The sequence below is a fragment of the Fukomys damarensis genome, unplaced genomic scaffold, assembly GCF_012274545.1.
Source record: "Fukomys damarensis isolate Sample0158 unplaced genomic scaffold, DMR_v1.0_HiC HiC_scaffold_30, whole genome shotgun sequence".
Taxonomy (NCBI): domain Eukaryota; kingdom Metazoa; phylum Chordata; class Mammalia; order Rodentia; family Bathyergidae; genus Fukomys; species Fukomys damarensis.
This window is the reverse complement of record NW_022900942.1, coordinates 8,917,962-8,937,422: the sequence shown is the minus strand read 5'-3', so window position 1 is coordinate 8,937,422 and position 19,461 is coordinate 8,917,962. Positions and strand designations below refer to the sequence as shown.

General features: G+C 46.4%; 1 protein-coding gene across 4 annotated transcripts in view; it reads right to left on the bottom strand.

Annotated features, from left to right (window-relative positions):
- Mbp (myelin basic protein) overlaps positions 1 to 19,461 on the bottom strand; it is a 102,321-nt gene that overhangs the window by 31,455 nt on the left and 51,405 nt on the right. For all 4 annotated transcript variants that reach the window (XM_010605566.2, XM_033757551.1, XM_010605567.2 and 1 more), the window contains one exon: positions 2,327 to 2,763. In XM_010605566.2, the coding sequence (XP_010603868.1) occupies positions 2,327 to 2,763 (437 nt within the window). The remainder of the gene's footprint in view (positions 1 to 2,326; positions 2,764 to 19,461) is intronic.

Below are 19,461 nucleotides of genomic sequence, written 5' to 3'. Positions count from 1 at the left end.
CTTCTGGCAGGCCTGCATTTGCAACATGCCACTTTATTTATTTTATTTTATTTTTTGGTACTGAGGATTGAACTCAGGTCCTTGCTCTTGCGAGGCACGCAGAGTGGAACCACTGAGCTAAATCCCCGGTCCAAGTCACTTTATTATCACAAATGTAAATGCTAAGAGACTGTTTTGGCACCCAAGGGCAAAGCTGTTCATTTAAAAATCTTTTATATTGAAAGCACTCAGGAGTGGAAAGAATTGATGCCTGAAAAAATTTAAAAAAACAATTACTTAAAATTTATTTTTATTTTTAAAAATCCTATGAAAATGTTTTTTTTTCTTCTTCAGGATCCTTAGTAACCTAGGCACACTATTTGCAAAGAGATTGGGTATGTCTGAGCCTAAAATCTTTTCTTTGAAAATACTGAAGAGCTTCAGAGATTTAAAACAATGATGGTTATAATCTTGCACGAAGGAAAAGGCACATGTACACATACATAGTCACAACTGTATACAGTTACACTTTGAGCTGGTCACAATGCTAGATATAAAGACTTTCACAATTTTATTTCAATTTAAACCATTACCACTAAAATGAAGCTTGATACAGAATTTGTGCCAATACTGAAGAGCTTCAGAGATTTAAAACAATGATGGTTATAATCTTGCACGAAGGAAAAGGCACATGTACACATACATAGTCACAACTGTATACAGTTACACTTTGAGCTGGTCACAATGCTAGATATAAAGACTTTCACAATTTTATTTCAATTTAAACCATTACCACTAAAATGAAGCTTGATACAGAATTTGTGCCAGGCAGCCACTGTTTTTTTTTTTTTTTTTGCACAGTTTTAACACATTTTTCCTGCTCCTTTGATTGAGCAGAACAGCTCAAATTTTCAAAGCTGGCTATGATGCCTGCATGTAGAGTGCTTGGCATAACAGCCAGACTTCTCATGACATCCGGGACTCACTGAGACACTGTGTGGCTTGATAGGTTTGCTGGCAAAAGCACTCCCATTAAAATTAAGTCAGGTGACTGACACATCAGGGTGAGAAAGGGCTGCCAGAAAGTAAAATAAAGTGTCTTCAGTATAGATTTGAAGCAATGGGTCAGATTATGAATTCCATAAGAACTTAGGCTTTGCCAAATGTTATTAGCAGATGAGTTGTGACAAGTGTCACAACATGAAATCTCAGGTCGCAGTGGTGGCAGTGACTGCCTCCTGAGAGCTCTGATGCTCCCAGGAATAGTGAAGCTGAAATCTTCATTTGTCTCAACATTTCATGATCACAGCACCTTAAGAACTGTGCTGCAGACTAAACGTTCTAAGTTGCCCTAGGGTTGTTTTGAGGGTACGTACTTATCATGCAGGTTCCGTTCCTCACTTTATTCAAAATCTCTTACATTCTGAAAGGCTTTTCAGAATAAGTACAATACACAAGCATAAGAAATCTTAACAGATTTTTGAGAACTACTATATCAGGACCTTTAAAAAAAACACCCCTCTTTCCAAAATTACCCAACTATCCAACACTGTAAATCCTTGTTAAGTGCCGTACACCTGCAATCTGAGAGTCACTTGGGATTAGCTACTTAACAAGCTGCAGCCATGGTTAACTACTCCCATTCACCCTAGAGGCCATTCTTGCAAAATGGACCACCAAGAGCATTTTCTGTGTGATACACCGCTGTCCTTAGAACATTTGCATTTAAACAATAAAACTTCCAAGATTCCATATACAATTTAATGGGATCACAAGATAATTAGGGTTTGATTCACAGGCATTCATTTGCCCCTCCACTCCCTTCCACTGGATTCAGACAAAAGAGAAAGTTTACTCAAGGCAAAATTAATTCAGGAGTTTGTTCACAAGGCCTCCTCCACCCGAGTCGTGTTACTGTAGAGCAACAGGAAGCTAGCAGCACTGATTCCAGGAAAAAATGAGCAGAACCCAATGTTGAACCTAAAAGTGCGGCGCAGAGGCAAAAGCAGTCAAAGCCCCAAGCACAGGGCATGAGAGACCTTAGAATGTGGTGCTCTTGGCAGTGCCCACAGCCAGGGCACCCTGAGACTACTACAGAAGGGCCTTGCATTTCAGAGCCACACCCTAATCACAGTACCATGCAAGAGGAGAAATGGAGGAGTGAGATGAAAATAGCTCAAGCAGCAACCAGGCCCTATTCCCTGGGCCCAGACACATTTTCCAGCCAGGCCCAGCATCTTAAGACACTCGGGGTACACATCAGAGCCTCCTCACTAGCCTAGGCCATCTGGACCTCTCCTTTCCTCTTTCCAGTTAAACTATAGCTCCTTTACTCCACAGAGCTCACCTTGCCAGAGCCCCGCTTGGGCGCAGCCCTGTCACTGCCAAAGAAGCGCCCAATGGAGTCAAGAATGCCCGTGTCTCTGTGCCTCGGGAGGAAGCCATGCCTGGCATGGTCCATGGTACTTGCTGTGGCCAGGTACTTGGATCCGTGCCTCTGGGAGGGTCTCTTCTGTGACGCCATCACATCCAGGCCCTCGGAAGCTGCTGCTGTGTCTTCTTGGATGGTCTGAAGCTCATCGGACTCAGAGGGCCTGTCTTTGAAGGTGTTGTCCTCCCTCCCCGGGGCATCTCGGGAAAAGAGGCGGATCAAGTGGGGGCGGCTCCTTGGGTCAGCTGGGTGGGCGTCCTGCCAGGCATTCTTTGGGTCCGCTGTGCACTTGGAGTCTGTCACCGCCGTGTCCTCAGACGAGGTCCCATTGTTCTGGTTCGCATCTGCCTCTCCTGCAAACAACAATGAGATATGAATACGGGCCTGTGCAAAGCAGTGCGTGGGACAAAGCTGCTTTCTTCCAGGGGTCTTGAACTAGCTGTCTCCTATAAAACCCACAGAATATTGGCAGTGCTCGTGAAGCCCCATGGCAGCCTTAGACTGCCTTTGATGGAAACCAACCTGGAGTGAGTGGCCTTGGTGAGGTTGTGTGAAAGCCCTGGGGTCACTCAGTGATTCAAGGCTTGGCACCCTGGCTAAGATACACCAGGGCTTCCCGGAGAGGTGGCTCAGTAGACACAGCACTCACACGAGGACTTCCCAGCACTGCCTACTGCACCTGGAGAGCACAGGAGTAGAGGCACCTTGTGGGGAATTGGTTACCTAAAAGGCCACTGGTGCATGAGCTGAACACGCTGGGGCTTTTATTTGACAAAAGGTGTTTTAAGTGATGTTGGTAAAAATGGAACTGCCCACATCTTTTTGCAATTCATGCCTTAAAGAAATGGGGTGTTTAGAATTCTTTCACTCCAAGTTTCCACAGGAGGCCTCTCGCATTAGAGAATTGCTTAGTCAGGACACCGATTTGGCTTCTCCTCTGTAAGCAGCAATACTTAGAATGCTTAGTGCAGGAATGGAATATTTCATGTTGTATCCCACCACCTCATAGCCTTCTATTAAAAACAGAGCACTTCTCTTATGGAGGGAAGAACACCCATTTTGCTCTCAAGTTATAGTAAGCTAAGTTTAAATGAACACAATTTAGTTAATTTCTTTCCCAAACTTCCTTACCTATAGAAAATATGGATTCATCCACACTTTCTTGCAATAACATCCATGCAGCTACCCACCCATTAATCTATGCACTGATATTTACCCCATAGCTTCTATCTACCTATTCATTTATCCATCCATCATCCACCTGTTTATCCATTCACCCTTCTATCCACCCACATGTCTATCTTGCCACCCATTATTAAGCATCTACCGAGTATAACATACTCCTCTCTAGGTATCTGAGCTACAGTGATGAACAAATTGTGGTTACTGTATTCATAATGCTTACATTCTATCAGGCGAATCAGATATTGAACAGGGTTCCTTAAAATGACATGTCCACAGGCTAACGTCCTACCATGACTGTGAACTGATTTAGGAACAGGTTCTTTGCAGATGAAATCCCATAAAGATTCCAGGTCATGCTACAGTAGGGGGCCCTAATCCAAGGACTGTCATCCTTGTAAACGAGGGAAATTTGGACTCAGCTTCGTTAATGCACAGAGAAGAAGTGAAGAAGGGTGAGAGTGAGTGACACAAGCACAGGCCACAGGAAGCCACAGGACACACGGGACACTGGCACTATCAGGCGCAGAACAGATTTTTCCCCGCAGCCATTAGACACCTGATGTAGGACTTCTGGGCTCCACAGCAGTGAGAGAATAAATTGCCACTGTTTTAAGTCCATTTGTCACAAGGTGTAATCTGTGAAGCAGCTGCTGAAGTGAAGAACAACAGAGCACAGGAAGGGGAGCCAGGAAGGCCCTTGGAAGGTAACACCTGAAGGTGACAGTCTGGGCCCCGTGGGGCGTGCCTGGGGGGAAAGAGCTCTGTGCTCAGCCTGTGCTGTACTGAGCTGCGGAGCCGAGGGGAGGATGGGGTCCCAGGAGGCAGGAGAATGGGCAGAGCAGGAGAAGAACAGATGGGAAAGGGAAGAAGAATGGGGATAGAGCTCTAGGAGTAAGAGCCCAAGCATGGCCAGTTCCCTCTTTCATCCTGAGCAGTGTGTGTGGGTGCAGCGTGGGGAGCGCTGTTTTGAACATGAATGTAGGAAGTACCTGGCTGAGGGCTGGGGATCTAGCTCAGTGATGCTGCTGCCTGTCTCTCAAGTGCAAGGACCCGAGTTCAATCCCTGGTACCGAAAAAAAAAGAAAAAAGTACATAAAGAAAGCATCTGACTGAGCTTGGGAAAAGGTGGTGCAGGAACAATCAAGGCACCTGGCCTGGGGAACCAGACCACGGCCCCTCTGAGTTTATATTCCAGGGAAAGCAAAAGCACTAAGGAAAGTACCCCAAAAGCCAGGAGAAAGGATGAAGAGTGGGCAGGCTACAGGTGAGGGTACTGATTTCCTCAAAGGACATTTTTAGCTGTACTGGGACCCTATGGCTACTGTGGTTTGATGACTATCAAGGAGCAACCACAGGGCCCATGCTACTTACTATCTGCTGGGTGCACTGCTGTGGAGGACATGCACCAACACACCAACATAGGGCATGCTGAATCTCCCCAGCAATGCACTGGCCATATGAGTGACATGGTCTCCACTGGAGGTGGTATTGGGGGCTGACCACAGAGGCCCTCTGTGTGGCATGAAAAGAGTTACCAGAGTCCCAGAACAAGAGAACATGTCCAGCACTGACCACATCAAGTATATAAACAGCTCAGACAATGTGACCACCTTCTCAAGGAGAGGTTGGGGGCCAGAGTAGTCCTGACACACCAACACCCACACCACACTCTGGGCAGAGCTCACAAGCAGCCCTTCTAGGAACAGATGTTCTCAGGCTGGCTATGTGACCACTGTTTTGCACAGCTCCCATGAGCTGGAAAATCATAAACACACTACTGAGTAAAATGATTTCACAGGCACAGTAATACTCTGAGGGTCTTTAGTTGTGTTGCAGAGACATTAGAGAGGAGGATGCTGAGTTTTTAAATGTCTAGAAGAGTTTTATCTCCTAAGAAAGTATTCTCCAACAGTCATACTTACTAACAACTTGGTATTGGTAACAAAAATGATGAACTCACAGGAAAGGTGTCTAGGGTGGTGACTTTATCTGCTCTTACCTCTTTATCTGCTCTTTAGGGCCGGTGAAGCAGATATTGTTCACATCAGTCATGTTCAGATGTGGTGAACTCATACCACACACACACACATACACATGAGCACAGCACCACTAGAATTGGAGCTCAAGTCTTCTGTAACACTTGTAAAAACTTCATGGCCTCCCATGGCAGTAGAGCTGCTGCAAGGACAGGAGATAGCCTGCCTGTTGCCCTTGGACGGATGCTATTCACAGGGCTGGTGAGACAGCACCATCTAGTCTTAGCCACTCTGAGGGCTCTGACTGCGGTGTAGTCCTTTCCTTTACTTCTCCCACGTCTTCACCATGGTCTCTGAATAACTGAAAAGCTCACTCTTTCCTGAACACACATAGTGACACTGGCTTCTCTGTCCAGGTCCCTGTGCGGTTCTGTGGAAGACAGGCCACCAGCTGTGAGAGCCTAGGCAGGTTGTTTCTGCTGTTATGTATATTGGTAGAAGTTCATCTCACAGTCCCATAGAAATATCCATGTATATGTGTGTGTGTGTGTATGTATATATACATATGTGTGTATATATATATATGTGTGTGTGTGTGTGTATATATATATATATATATATATAGATATAGATATAGATATGGATATATAGATACAAAAAGCAGATTTCAAACTCTTTCATCAAGTCATACAGCTGGAGAAACTACCCCATCAATGGCACTGATCATGCAGTCAATAAATGATAAATGCAGCTGATAAAGGTCTTATTCCCAAAGCAGAGTCACTCCACTCCCATCACACATTACAAATGTGTGCTAGGGCCAAGATGCAAGGTAAACAGCTGGAAGTCAGGGTCACTGTGGTCATCTTCATCCGTCTCACAAACAGTATCTACATCAGCCATGCCATGTGCTTGTAAACAGGCTGCCCTATCAAGGATGAGTAGAGAAGGAAGACTGGGAATATCTGGTGGTAGAGTTCTTTTTTGATCACGGGCTAAATTCAACTTCATAAGAACACTGATATTTCCAGTATATTGACTGAATGCACTGTTGCACTCCAGTGTTTGCAAAAGCAAGAAAGAGACCAGTATGGCTGGTGGAAAGCTGGAGTTTTTGCAAGGATGGGAGATTAATTTAAAAGTTGCAGAAGCAATAGAGAGAGCTAAAGAGTCTGATATTGTAGTTGTGCTTTATATCCTGTGGCTAATATAAATTAATGCAAATGTGAAAGGAAAACAATAGCTATATTGTACATAATTAAATGCATTAACAAAACACAAGAGTATCAGAATACTAATATTTTTACAACAGTTGGGCTTTGTGAGTGTGAATACAGTTATTTGTAAGGAACAGAGAAGGCATTTATGTCTCCAAAGTAGCTTCTCCCAGCCTGCGGGAACCCTAAATTGGTGTATGTGTAGTGATTTTGGTGGGGACAAGTATAGTTTAAATGTGTCCATTAATATTGCCTTCAGTTAAGTTAAAGCACAGTGTAGGCTTTTATTTAGGTTTTATTCATGGAATAGGGCACTTGTTAACCTAGCACAGAAACACACAAGGTCCTTCGTATTTGGAGTGGCATTTACTGTTTAAAGAGCTCAGGTGTTGTTACCTGAAGGCTCATCTTCTTCTGGTGGGTTCCCACCAAGGTGGCCCCTCTTTATACCTGCTGCCTGGGGCTTTCCGTCTACTCATCCCGACACACACAAATCACCAAGTTGTGTTGCTTCCTCCTTTGGGATATTTCTTACTTGACAGCAACCTGCCTCTTCCCCCTCCACACTCTTTTTTTTTGTAGTACTGGGGATTGAATCTGAGGCCTCCTGCACTAAGCAACATCTCCAGTGCTTTTAATTTTTTTTTTTTTAAATTTCAAGACAGGTTTCTGCTAAGTTGCTAAATTGCCCAGGTGGGTCTTGAACTTGCAATCCTCCGGCGTTAGTCTCCCAAAGTGCTGGAATCACAAGTGTGCACCAACACCCTGTGCTTCCTTTTATTTTCTTAACCATCGGGGCTGGGGTCACTGCTTCAACTGCTGTTGCTAACCCGATCCTGCATGTTCCTTCTCACGATGCACATTTATTTATGCCACATTCTCCTATGCACAGACAAGCTCCTCTGCCTGCTTTGCCTTTCTGTCAACAGGCTCAAGTATGCGCCCTATGTGACCCCTCCTCCAATTCCTTGCCCAAAGCCCATTGTGGCTGGCCTCTCATGTGTCCCTGTTCACCCCTAGGCTGTCTGACCACACCGCTCTGGATATACCTTATCCTCATAGTCAGTTCCCATGATTCCTGCTGCCTTTACACTGCTTCATGCCCACTCGCCTGTCCCCCAGTGAGGTGACTGCTCTGTTCTCCAGCCTTGCAGCTAGGTCCTTTGATGGAGGCACTTAGTGCTTAGTACTTAGTGCTTCTTAGTGGGAAGGCACCAGTGCTTCCTGGAACCTTCTCCACAGGAAGTAAAGGAAGCCCAGCCCCACTCCTTTCTTTGCTGGAAGAACTTGGATATTAGCATGGTGGCTGTTAAATTATTTTTAATGCTTTTTTTTTTCTTTTTCAGTGGCACTGGGGATTGAACCCAGGGCCTTTGCACTAAGCTACATTCTCAATGTTTTTAAATTTTTTGTTATGAGTCAGGGTCTCACCTGGACTTGAACTTGAAATCCTCTTGGCTCAGTGCCCTCCAGAGTGCTAGGATTACAGGTAACACTACTGTGCCCAGCTATCCATTTATTTTTAAGTGAAATTTCTCTTAAACATGGCAGTTTCTACACGTGTAGCCTGAAGACCTCTGCTTTAGACAGTCATTTCATTAGATAATTCTTTAGGTCATACATAAGGCTTTGTCATAGACATAGGCATTCAGCATGGTTCTGAAGTGCCAGAAAACAAACAAACCCAGCTTTCCAGTTCTATCCTCTCTAACTGTACCACTCAGACTTGTTGCTCATCTGGAAAATGGACTGTGGTGTGGTGCTGACCGACAAGCCCTAGTCTACGTGTGCTCTGCGGTCTGCTGGGAACAACTCAGACCCCAAGGAAATGACTGTGGGTGCAGCATTCAGAGTGGGTGCCAGGTGAAGGCAGGGTCTTTGGAGACCAACAGGGAAGGGACCTGAGGTTCGCTCAATCCTGACATGCACTAGATGAAGTCCTGGAGCCAACTGCGGAGCCCTGCTGGGCAGCCACGTCTGCATGTATAAAATGGGAATGGACCACTACACACTCATCTGGAATGTCAAAGGTTCCTTTCAGCAACAGCACACTACAGTGTGGTGCACAGCACGTAACTGCCACCATCCCCAGAAAGTGACAGGAGTCTGTGCTGAGTATATTCGAGGAGTTTTGGTGAAGTGTTTCCTTAACAACCTACAAAGCAGGTGTTTTCACCAGCCTTTTTATTTACTCACAGAAACAGAGATTTAGCAAGCTACATAGAAATGGACATTAATTCTGAGTCTATTACTTCCTCTCTGTTATGGTGACCTCATATGATTCCCAACCCCGGTTGCTGAACCCCTGGCACTTCTTCAGCCCACAACAAATTTAACATCAAAAAAATGACTTCCTGTCTTGAACTCAGAACTCAGGGCTGCCACCTACCAACAGCAGAGAGCCCAGAAGCACTGTGTAGTCTCTGCACTCTCAGGGGCCTGCATGTCTGTCATTGTTCTATCTGCCTGCATGCAAAATCACACAGTAAGTTACAGCTTAGAATATCAGCTGTCTGAAGAATCCATTAATGGTGATAAATACATACACATGGACAAAGCTGAGCTCAGGTATCCATTAGGACCATCTGTCCATCTGACATTTCCCTGGAACCTTTGTAAGCTGATGGAGTAATAACTCCAAGCTTGCTCAAAAAACTGTCATTCATCCGACACCTTGCTATGATCAAGGTATGGCACAAATCAAATGTTCATACAAGACAATCTCAATTGTGATGACAAAGTGAATACTGCCCTATAAACATTTTTTTTATCATTAGTTGATCCAGTGTACTTCTTATGCTCTGTTCAATTGCATCCATAAGAATTATATCCTCTAAGAAACTTTCATCAAAGCTGTGTGTGTGTGTGTGTGTGTGTGTGTGTGTGTGTGCCTGCATGTGTGAGAGAGACAGACAGACAAAGGCAGATACAGGCTTACATTTCCTGGACAGACCCCAGATCCAGTAATTCTGATGCTTGGGGTGCAGCCCTAATTCTGCTTTAACAGTCAGGTGCACAGTGGTAACTAGGTATTCACTGTCCAAATAACAGTTCTTGCTCTCCTATTCATGTAGTAGGAGCTGGCAGCTACACTGACTACTCTGACATGGTGCCAGAGATGGCCTTGAAGGCTTGTCAACCTCGGACCTTGCCATAGCCTGGAGCCTGCTGCTGGCTTGGTTTTGGGCTTGTGCCACGAGTGCTCCTGGCCAGCAGGTTGCTCTGCCTCTTCTCTGAGGCCAGATGCTTACCTGCTGCAGTCAGTCCTGAATGCACTGCTTTCCCACACTGACTTGACCCACAGACTGCTGCTCCCCACTTGCCATAGGAGGCCGAGTGAGCACACAACAAGCTGAGGCTGCGGGAAGTAAGGTCCCCAAGCAGCAGCTCACTGGCTGTACCTTCCAGGCTGGAAGTTTTCAGATCAACAGAAATATAAAGTGTTTATTTAGGAGTTGAAAGCATGGCTATACTGCCCAGCAAGCCAGAGAGAAACATAATATGGAAATTTTCCTCTCTGCAAGTGCAAGCCACACATGGAATTATAACGTAGAAGATTCCCACAGATGAGGTAGGATAGTGTCCCTTTTTCATTATAATTAATTTAATGTTTTCTTCTATGATTAGTATTCTTCAGACTTTATATTTAAGAATCACTCAAATATAATCTCACTAGGCATGTCTAGTAAAAGTTCACATTCCTAGCCCATCAGATCTTAGAGCCGATGGAAATAATCATTGCTCAAGTCATTTGATGATTTTCCAGTAACAAACCTTATAAATACGGGGTAGAGGCTTAGCCCACAGTAAGTCACTATTGTTGGCCGGTTTTATTCACATTATGCCACTGCCCCATGGATTTTCATGTAAATGGGGGGAATTCTCAGACTTGAAGACCAGTAAAATATTAACAATTATGAGTATGCATGATGGGCTTTTGTATGCCACCTTGGGACTACAAGTTTTATTTTGCCAGCTAAGACATTAACTAAAGACCTACAGCTACTAGACTTGTACAGCATTATAATCTCGAGTGATAAACTGAAAGAGGGAAGAAAAGACCGAAGGAGGCATTTAAAATCAAAAGTGTGGGAAGGGACCCTCTCAGGATAAAGGCTGGAAAATGCATTTAGCTTCATGGAAGTTACAGTGGGGAGGGGTTCACTTCTTGGCCTGGCTTTGAGGGGATGCATCTGCCATGCAGGCCCCTGGGTCCACCACTCTGTCAGTCACTCCAGGGCAGGGACCAGCTGGGCAAGCTGGAGGAATACCTGGCTCTCTCATGGATTGAACATTCAGATCCCATTCGCTGGTCCTACACCAAAAATCTAAACCCCACAAGCCACAAAAAAATCCATGTGGCCACTGCTTCAACTCCTAAGTCTCCTGTTGTCACAAATCACTAGAAAATTCCCACAGAAGGACTCTTGGGAATCACTTTCCACGTATAGTTTTCTATGTGACATCCATCAGATACTGTGACAAAATGAAATGGGTTTATTGAAGGATTAGTGTAATAGATTCACTGTTTTGTGTTTTTTTTCCCACATTTCAACTTGGTTTTACAATTGATTTGGTGGCATATCTAGTTAGGTTGACTGCCCTGAGTACAATTTTGGTTAGTTTGGGGTGTTTTGAATGTCTTTAAATTCACCCTATCCACCCACACACACACACATACATGGTCACAAATGAAGTGATTTGAATTGATGGGTCTCTCCCTAACAGGGACTTGTCCTCCCAAAACAGCCTCCTTCCTACATGGGAGGGCAGCCCACTCAGGGCCCAGTGCCAGCTCAGTATTCCCATGGAACTCACCCCAAATGCCATTCTTTCTTGATTCTCTTCTTAGGACCTCATATCCCAATAACTAAGGAAATCCTGAGGTTCATAAAGTTAAAACAAGCAGTGAGAACTAGGGTCCCTGGAGGCTCAGCAACTAGTTAGAAGGCTCCTGGATGGGGATGGGCTGCTGCTGTCCCTCCCTGTACGGTCCAGTTTTGACCAACTTGCCACTGATGTCCCTGAACAAAGCACTCAATGGAGATCTGAGTGCCTGCTTATCTGGCTTACAGTCATGTTTGGAAGCATTACCCAGAATAAATCTGTATGTCCGTATGTGCCAGCATATGCCATTTCTCGAAAGTGCTCAGGTCCACCCCTGGCTGCTAATGCAAAGTGACAGCATGAAATAGGCCAGCAAAACCATTACTGTGGAATTCAGAAATGGAGCAACATATTTAATTATGTGGATTTGGATTGATCTGGTGTTTTTAAATGCACACTGTTTTTTGTTTTTGTTTTTTGGCAGTACTAAGGGTTGAACCCATGGTCTTCACACTGAGCTACATCCCCAGCCCTTCCCCCTTTAATTTTGAGACAGAGTCTAAGTTGCCCAGGCTACACTTAAACTTGCAATCCTCCTGCCTCAACCTCTTAGAGTACATTTATGCTTTTAAAACATGTACTTTTCCCAGTATTTTTCATCAGAAGACATATAAAGATTTCAAAGGCTATCAAAGCCATTATATGATCTACTTTACTACACTGCTCTCTTACTACAAGGCCTCTCTTATGGGAACCAGTTTTCATGACTAGGTAAAAATCTGTACACCCAAGTTCAAGTCTTCACTGTGGCTGCCTGCTCTCAGCAGAAGAGATTCTAAGGTCACAGCACCTTTCTTTATAGCCAGGAAACTTGTAGGAAATCGAGAGATGGCTTCATTGAGAGAAAGTCATAGTGTTTCCTATAACCTAGAAAAACTTACGAGAACTCAGAACTCTTAACAGAAGAAGCAAGACATTGTCTCTTCCTCAAGTAATCTCCAAATGTCAGTTCCCAAGTTTGCTTGTGTTGGTGGGAAGACTGGAGCTGTTTAGGATTCTGCTGGTGGCACCTTCGGCACCAAATGCTCCTGAGAACCAGTGAGCAACTACCCACTTGGCCCATGTGCTCCTGGCACACCCTGGCGTGCTGCCCCTCAGCAGCCTCCTGCTTCCCCACAGATTTCAGGAAAAGCACCCAAAAAGGAAACAGAGGTGGTTTCTTTTGCTTAGGCCTGTGCTGCCAGGGTCTGTTTCCAAGAATGGTATGAAGCAGGTCACTGGCCATCTATCTGGAGAGAATTTCCAGGTTTCGTTCCTATAGGGAGGCCCTAGGGTGAGCAGAGATGCATGATCTAGTAGATAAACACCTGGCTCCACTTGCTTGAGGAGCCCAGGACAAAGCAGTGTCCCAGGTTCTATTGAGACTGCTGACCCTGTCCATCTCCAGGGAAGCTGAGGACAGCTGTGCTGGGAGGGCTCCGAAGGGCAGAAGTGACCCTGTGGCTCCCCAGGGAGTGCTGCTCTCCCAATCCAGTTGCTGTGAAAAGGTGGGTACCAGCTGCAGTGTGGCCTGCAGGCTCTGGCCTTGTATGAGGAGCTGGGATTTTGGGCTTTGCTAAGCTCAGCTCCTGTAGAGAGGCAGGCTTGTGCCCAGGAACAGTCTGACTTGGACTCTGGGCTCCTCAGACAGCAACCTCACACTACGTCAGTGGCAAAGTGTGCTGCCCTGGTGAGGAGGACTGGGGGCCCCTTCGAAGCATCTGCAGAAGGGGTGCTGGGGCACCTGTGTGCCTCCAAGTGCCCGACCCTCTCAGGAGGCAGCTTTGACTTGCAGAGGAGCCCCGGAATTTGGGAGTGTGGGCCAGGGCCGAGAGAGGACCCTCCTTGTTTGTGGGATACTCTGTTGCTGGCATGCTGTGTTCAGGGTCACTAGAGAGGGCATGGGAAACAAAAAGGCCCATGGTGCGGCCTGGGGATTTGCTATGGCAGAAATTCTGTATCTATGAGAGGCATGTGGCTGCCTGCCAGGCTACCCGCTGAGATTTCTTTAAAACCTTTCCACAAACGAATCTTATCAACCCACCCATTTCACACCAAAGTCTTCTTTGTTGCCCAGAAAATATAGTTTTTATTTGCTCTGAATAGCTCACCCTAGGACCCTCCCACGGCAAGGAAGGGTCAGCGCTGTGTCCAAGGGCCCTCGGCAAGGGCTGGGACTGCTCTCCTCTAGGCTCAGAGTGCAACTGTGCCCCCAGCCTCGAGCACTGTCGGTATACGTCTCACCCAGCGGGGGATTCCTGTCTGTACAACAGCCGTATGTCCAGCTCCCCTAACAGGCTGGTACAGAGATATGAGGTTAAAAAGGAGTCCAATTCAATGGGTGTGGTGGTGCATGCCTGTGATGCCAGTACCTCTGTGAGGCCGAAGAGGGAGGGTTGCAAGTATGAGCCCAGAACCCAGTCTGGGCAACTTAGTTAATTAAGAGAACCAGTCTCAAAGTAAAAAAAAAAAAAAAAAAAAGGCTTGGGATGTAGCTCTGGAAGAAGCCCTGGGTCCAACCCGTAGTATGACCACCCCCCCCACAAAAAAAAGCAGAGCACAGCATTCGCATGAGTTCAGGTCCATGTGCAAGCTTGAGGGCTGCTCACAGCAGATCTGTGCTGACAACGAGCACACCCAAAGTACCTGAGATTCTTCAGGACAGCAGGGTCATTGACACTGAGCTCAGGGACTCAGGGACTGAGCTTCCCCAGGGAGGACATTCATTGGAAAACTATTCCTATCTCCTGGCCAGTTTCACAGGTGGAGTTAAACTGAATGTAAACTTAGGACCCAAAGATGTGGTGTCAGGCAAAGCAGTCCTTGATTCTGATTTCCACCACCTACTATGTGACCATGAGCAGAATGTAATCTCTTTAAAGTTTGCCTGCTTCACATGCAAAACGGATTGAGCAGTTGGAGCTGTCTCACAGAACTGTTCTCATGACTCCTTGAAATGTTAAGTGATGAAATATTCTCTGGTGCAAGCAATGCTCAACAAGGACTCTGGTTGTTGTTGCTACTACTATGTTTATAAAGCCAGTCTGGAAACACCTTGTACAGTAAGAGTAAGATCCTATATACTTTTCATCCTCCTACACCCTGTCTACCCACCCATCCAATATTCACCCATCCACCTCCCATCAACTTGTGTTCATGTAATAGTTCTGATGTAACCATCCAGGTCCAGGCATCGTTTTTAGATTCCTGAGATGACTTTAACATAATAAACACTGTAATGCATAAAATAATTTAATGGAATTGCAAGAGGAAGTTCTGGGCCCTGAGCATTCTTGAGTTCCCTTTCTTTTGAAAATAATGGAAAAGGAGCTGCAATCATTCCAATAATCAGCTGAATGAACATTATACCCAGGATCTTTGGTGACATCTTCCAGTTAGATGATAATCCTTTCCTGAGAGACACTGTCAGCAGTGACCACAGAGGCTGGTGTACTGTGCCCATCTCCTTGGCCCTCAACCCTGTGTTTGGGTCACTAACTTCTCTTGGACCTACTGATGCCTTCCGTCCCCGTTGTAACTCCTGGGCCAAGATACTCTAGTCGTGTTCTGTAATCTTGCACTATGCAAGAGTAAGCAACTGGCTTCATTTCTGTCTTCTGTGTCCTATGTGATGATCACATAGTTTCATCTGATGTTACCAGATAACACATCATGGAAATGGCTGGGAGGAATTGCATTCTTGGCTGGCTGAGAGCTTGAAATGCCACTGTGTTGGCCAGTTACTGAGGATCTGGGGCGCTACAACAGATGTATGCTCAGCCACCTGAAGTGTGCTCAGAAAGGGCAGCTCAGCACAGACTCGTGTCTGGTGCAGTGTGCCTAGGTGCAGATGTGTGCCTGTGTGTGCCAATGTGTGCAGGAGGAAGGCTGAGAGGGGAGGAGCACGGGCCAGGATCACACTTATACCTTCCATGCTGCCAAGGGCTTTTGTTCTGTCTGAAAATTAATGATTTCACCTGGACAGAGCTTTATTTTCTTTTATATGTGGTGCAGAATAGATTTGGAGATGGTATAGAATAGACTGGCGGACACGAGTCCTTCTGAGTTGCTCCTGTCCCACGTCCTACCTCTCCTACTCAGTCCTCAGCAGTCTCTGTCCAGCCCTGCCCTGTGGCTCACCCCTACCTTGTCTCCTGAAGTTCAGGATAGCAGAGGACTCACCCTCCCAGGGAAGCTGCTGTCTTGAGTCAGAAAGGGGACATCTCTTTCTCAGCTTTCCTTCTCCAATTCCTGGAGTCTCTTCCTTTGAGCTTCACACCTCTGAGCTGTGGCACCATCTAAGCCAGTGCCCTAGCCCATTTCCTTTGCCCCCTCCATCCTAAAGGAAACAAGCAGCTCCCCCGAGGGCCCCTGCTCCCACCGGTATGTCCCTGTCACCACCACTGCTCCAGGCTGTGACTCCTAGCCCATTTCCTTTGCCCCCTCCATCCTAAAGGAAACAAGCAGCTCCCCCGAGGGCCCCTGTTCCCACCGGTGTGTCCCTGACCGTCACCACCACTGCTCCAGGCTGTGACAATTCCTCCCCAACCCGAGCTCTTCCAGTGAGGACCTGCTGTGTCTCAAATATGGAGGAGCAAGAACAAGCCATCTTCTCCTCCGTCCTCCCCTTCTGTGCTCCTGCTCCCACTCTCCAGGTCTTCAGTCTCCCCTCAGTCCTCCAGTCCAAGGCTTGGTGTCTCTCCTGAGCAGCCATTCCCATGGCTGTGGAGAACTCTTCCAGCTCTGGACCACTTTCTTGGTAATGTCCTCTCCTGAGTGTCACCCTCCCAAGAGTCAACTCTGGCCAGGATGCTTTTCTCCAGCCCCATAGAGGAACTGTGGCACCAGAGCAGTATCTAGTCTTGATGGTCCTACACAGGGCCTCCCTGGGCCCCCAGTGTCCTTTAGTCCTCAGGGTCCTCAAGATCCACCTCTGTCGTCTCCCTCACCTCTGCAGACACCGTTATCACAGGTGAAGGTACAATTTGAATCCACATGCTTTTCACATGAGCTGAAGGTGCTGTTCCCTTCTCACCTACCAGAGTCTCTCTGATTCTTTAAGGAAATCTGACACTTATAGTTGTGGCTACCTTTTTCTCAGAGGAGGGCACCTGGCCGGGGTGAATGACACACCTAATTTCTGCTACTCAGGCTGGTGAATGTGACCATATTTAAAGACAGGGTCTGTGAACATGTGAGGAAGTGAAGATGAGTTCATTCTGGATTAGGGAGGGCCCCGATCCAATGCAGGTGTCCCTGTAAGAAGAAAATTTGCATGTAGACACATGGAGAGGAGACCACTGTGGACCACGGAGGCATCCACAAGCCAAGGGAAGACACAGGTTTCCTGCAGCACTGGAAGCCAAAGGAGACCAGGAGGCTTCTCCCTCGGGCCTTTAGAAGGGGCATGGCCTGGATTTTCAGACTTGTAGCCCAGAACCATGCGACAATAGTATCTGTCACTTTAACATGCTCAGCTCATGAGAATCCTCACAGCAAGCCCAAGACTCTACTCTCGCCCCACAGTTACAGAGTCCCATTTGCAGATACTAAGAAGGACATCTCTCCTGCTGTCTCAGGACCCTGATACTTGTTACACCACCAATCTCCGCAATCTGCTTCCATCACTGATAATGCTGAGAAACAGTGGCAGTGACAAGAAACTTTGCAGAGTCTCCTCCGATGACTGCCTCATCGGTACGTCCAAAGGTTTGCCTGCTCCTTGTACTCTCTCCGCTCATTCCTTTAAAGGCCCTCTCCATTGTGACCAGGAGCACGATATTCAGCCCCTTCATCACCACAGCAGGTTCGTGGGGATGTCAGCTCTACTGTCTGCCCTAGATGCCCTGCGTTATCTCAGCACTCTCCAGCCTCTCCCAAATCGTGTTTCCTGAAACACTGGCACACTGTATGTATTTAAAGCAGCGCTTCCGAATAAACACCACTCTGTGGTTAAGTCACAGCAGACTGTTTCTGTTTTTCATGCCTTCCCATAGGCTCTGGCGTACAGAATTACAGGACACAGCATTTCCCACTGATCTGCCATGACATGCGCCCTCTCTGCAGACCCTGGGGATAGGTTCCAGTGGGCACTTGACATATGCTAACTTTGTCTATGTTCTCTCATTTCCTCAGATGCTCCTTCTTACACATTGCTAATCATCTCATCCTACTTGGCTGTCAGTCCTGCGAGCATCCACAGTGACTGGTACCCAGATATCCTGGAGCTCACACACTGCACTCTACGTCTGTCCACACAGTCTCACCATGAAGCCTTTAGTGTACTTCTGTCTAATGACATGAGCCAGCCACTTGTATCCCCACTAAAAAACAGCCTTTTGCTTCTGAAAGCAAGGGCTCTTCTTCTTAGAAAGTGGCACATATATTGTCTGTGAGAGTGGCCTCTTGATTTGTCCTAAGAGCAACAAAACAGAAACTGCAGTGCAGCATCCTGAGCTGCTCACATGCTATAGAGAATGAAGGAAGGACCAGGAGCCAACAGAAGTTTGAAGCACTGTTACTTACAAAATAAATGTGGCACTGCTGTCAGGACAAATAGTGAGAAAAGCAAAGGAGGCAGAGACCCGCTTCTCATGAGGGTCACCTGCTTGAGGACTGAGCTGAGAGCACTGACTTCCAACTGCAGGGACCTTGGGAGGCTGTCCAGGCTTTTGTGCAGGGGCTGGCAGAGGCACAGAGAGCTCACTGGAGGGGCTGTGTTTATAACACACCCAGCACTGTTGCCCATTGTGCAGCTGAGCTTCCCCTGGGGGAGCTGGGCTGACTGGTGGTTCCTCAGGAAACACAGCAGCCAGGATGGTGACTGGAGCTTCTTCCTCCCATAGAGCTAGCTTCTGCACTGTAAGCAAGTGATCACAACTGCAATCTTTCCCCTGAAGAACATCTCTTCTGTCCTCTGTCTTGGAGGTGTGATGAGTAAGAACATGCTTGCCCTCTGTGACAGCTGCCCCATGAATACTGGAGACAGGCAGGGGACAGGTCTCCAAGCTGAGTCCACAGCATGTTGACTAACTACAGAAATGCATGATATTAAAATAAACCATTTTTCTGTGTTTCCAGGTAATTTCCATTCAAATTCAGTCATATTAGGGAATAACAGGATAATCCATTTTCAAACCCTGTGGAGACAGCATGCAAATTAAATGTTAAAAACTGTCCTGGTAGGGCCGGAGATGTAGCTCAGTGGTTCTACTGCCTGCCTTGCAAGTGCAAAGTCCTGAGTTTGATCCCAGGTACCAAACAACAACAACAGCAACCAAACTAAAAAACCAAAAAACCAAAAACAAACTGTCCCTGTAAACACTGAGTTCAGTCAGTTCCAAGGTTCACATTTTAACCACCAGTTACTGCCATGTTAGAAGACTGTAACACATCAGTCAAGGGATCAATATCTTGACAGACTAGAGTCTAGTCACTAGACTAATCAAATCTGCCTGTGACTGAATGGCACACAATTCCAGAAGAGTTTATGCTAGAATTCTTCAGTTAAGGACACTGGGACATTAGCTCAGTTTGGAAAAGCAACTGTGTTGTCAAAGGGGAGAAGGGGCCAAACGCTGAAGGGACATTTCAGAAGTAGAAGCAGCTGGCTCTAGAAAGAACCAGGGCCCTGGGGTCACCAAGAAGTTCTAGACACACGTTTGTACTGCTTGTGGGTTGCGCAAGGAGTGTGTTCCTAACCCAATTTTAAATACCAGAGCCTTGGGAACTTATTCCACAGCACATAGGTAACAGAAACTCAAACTTTTTTTCTGATATCGCATCTTCAGTGTTTTTTTTTTTTTTT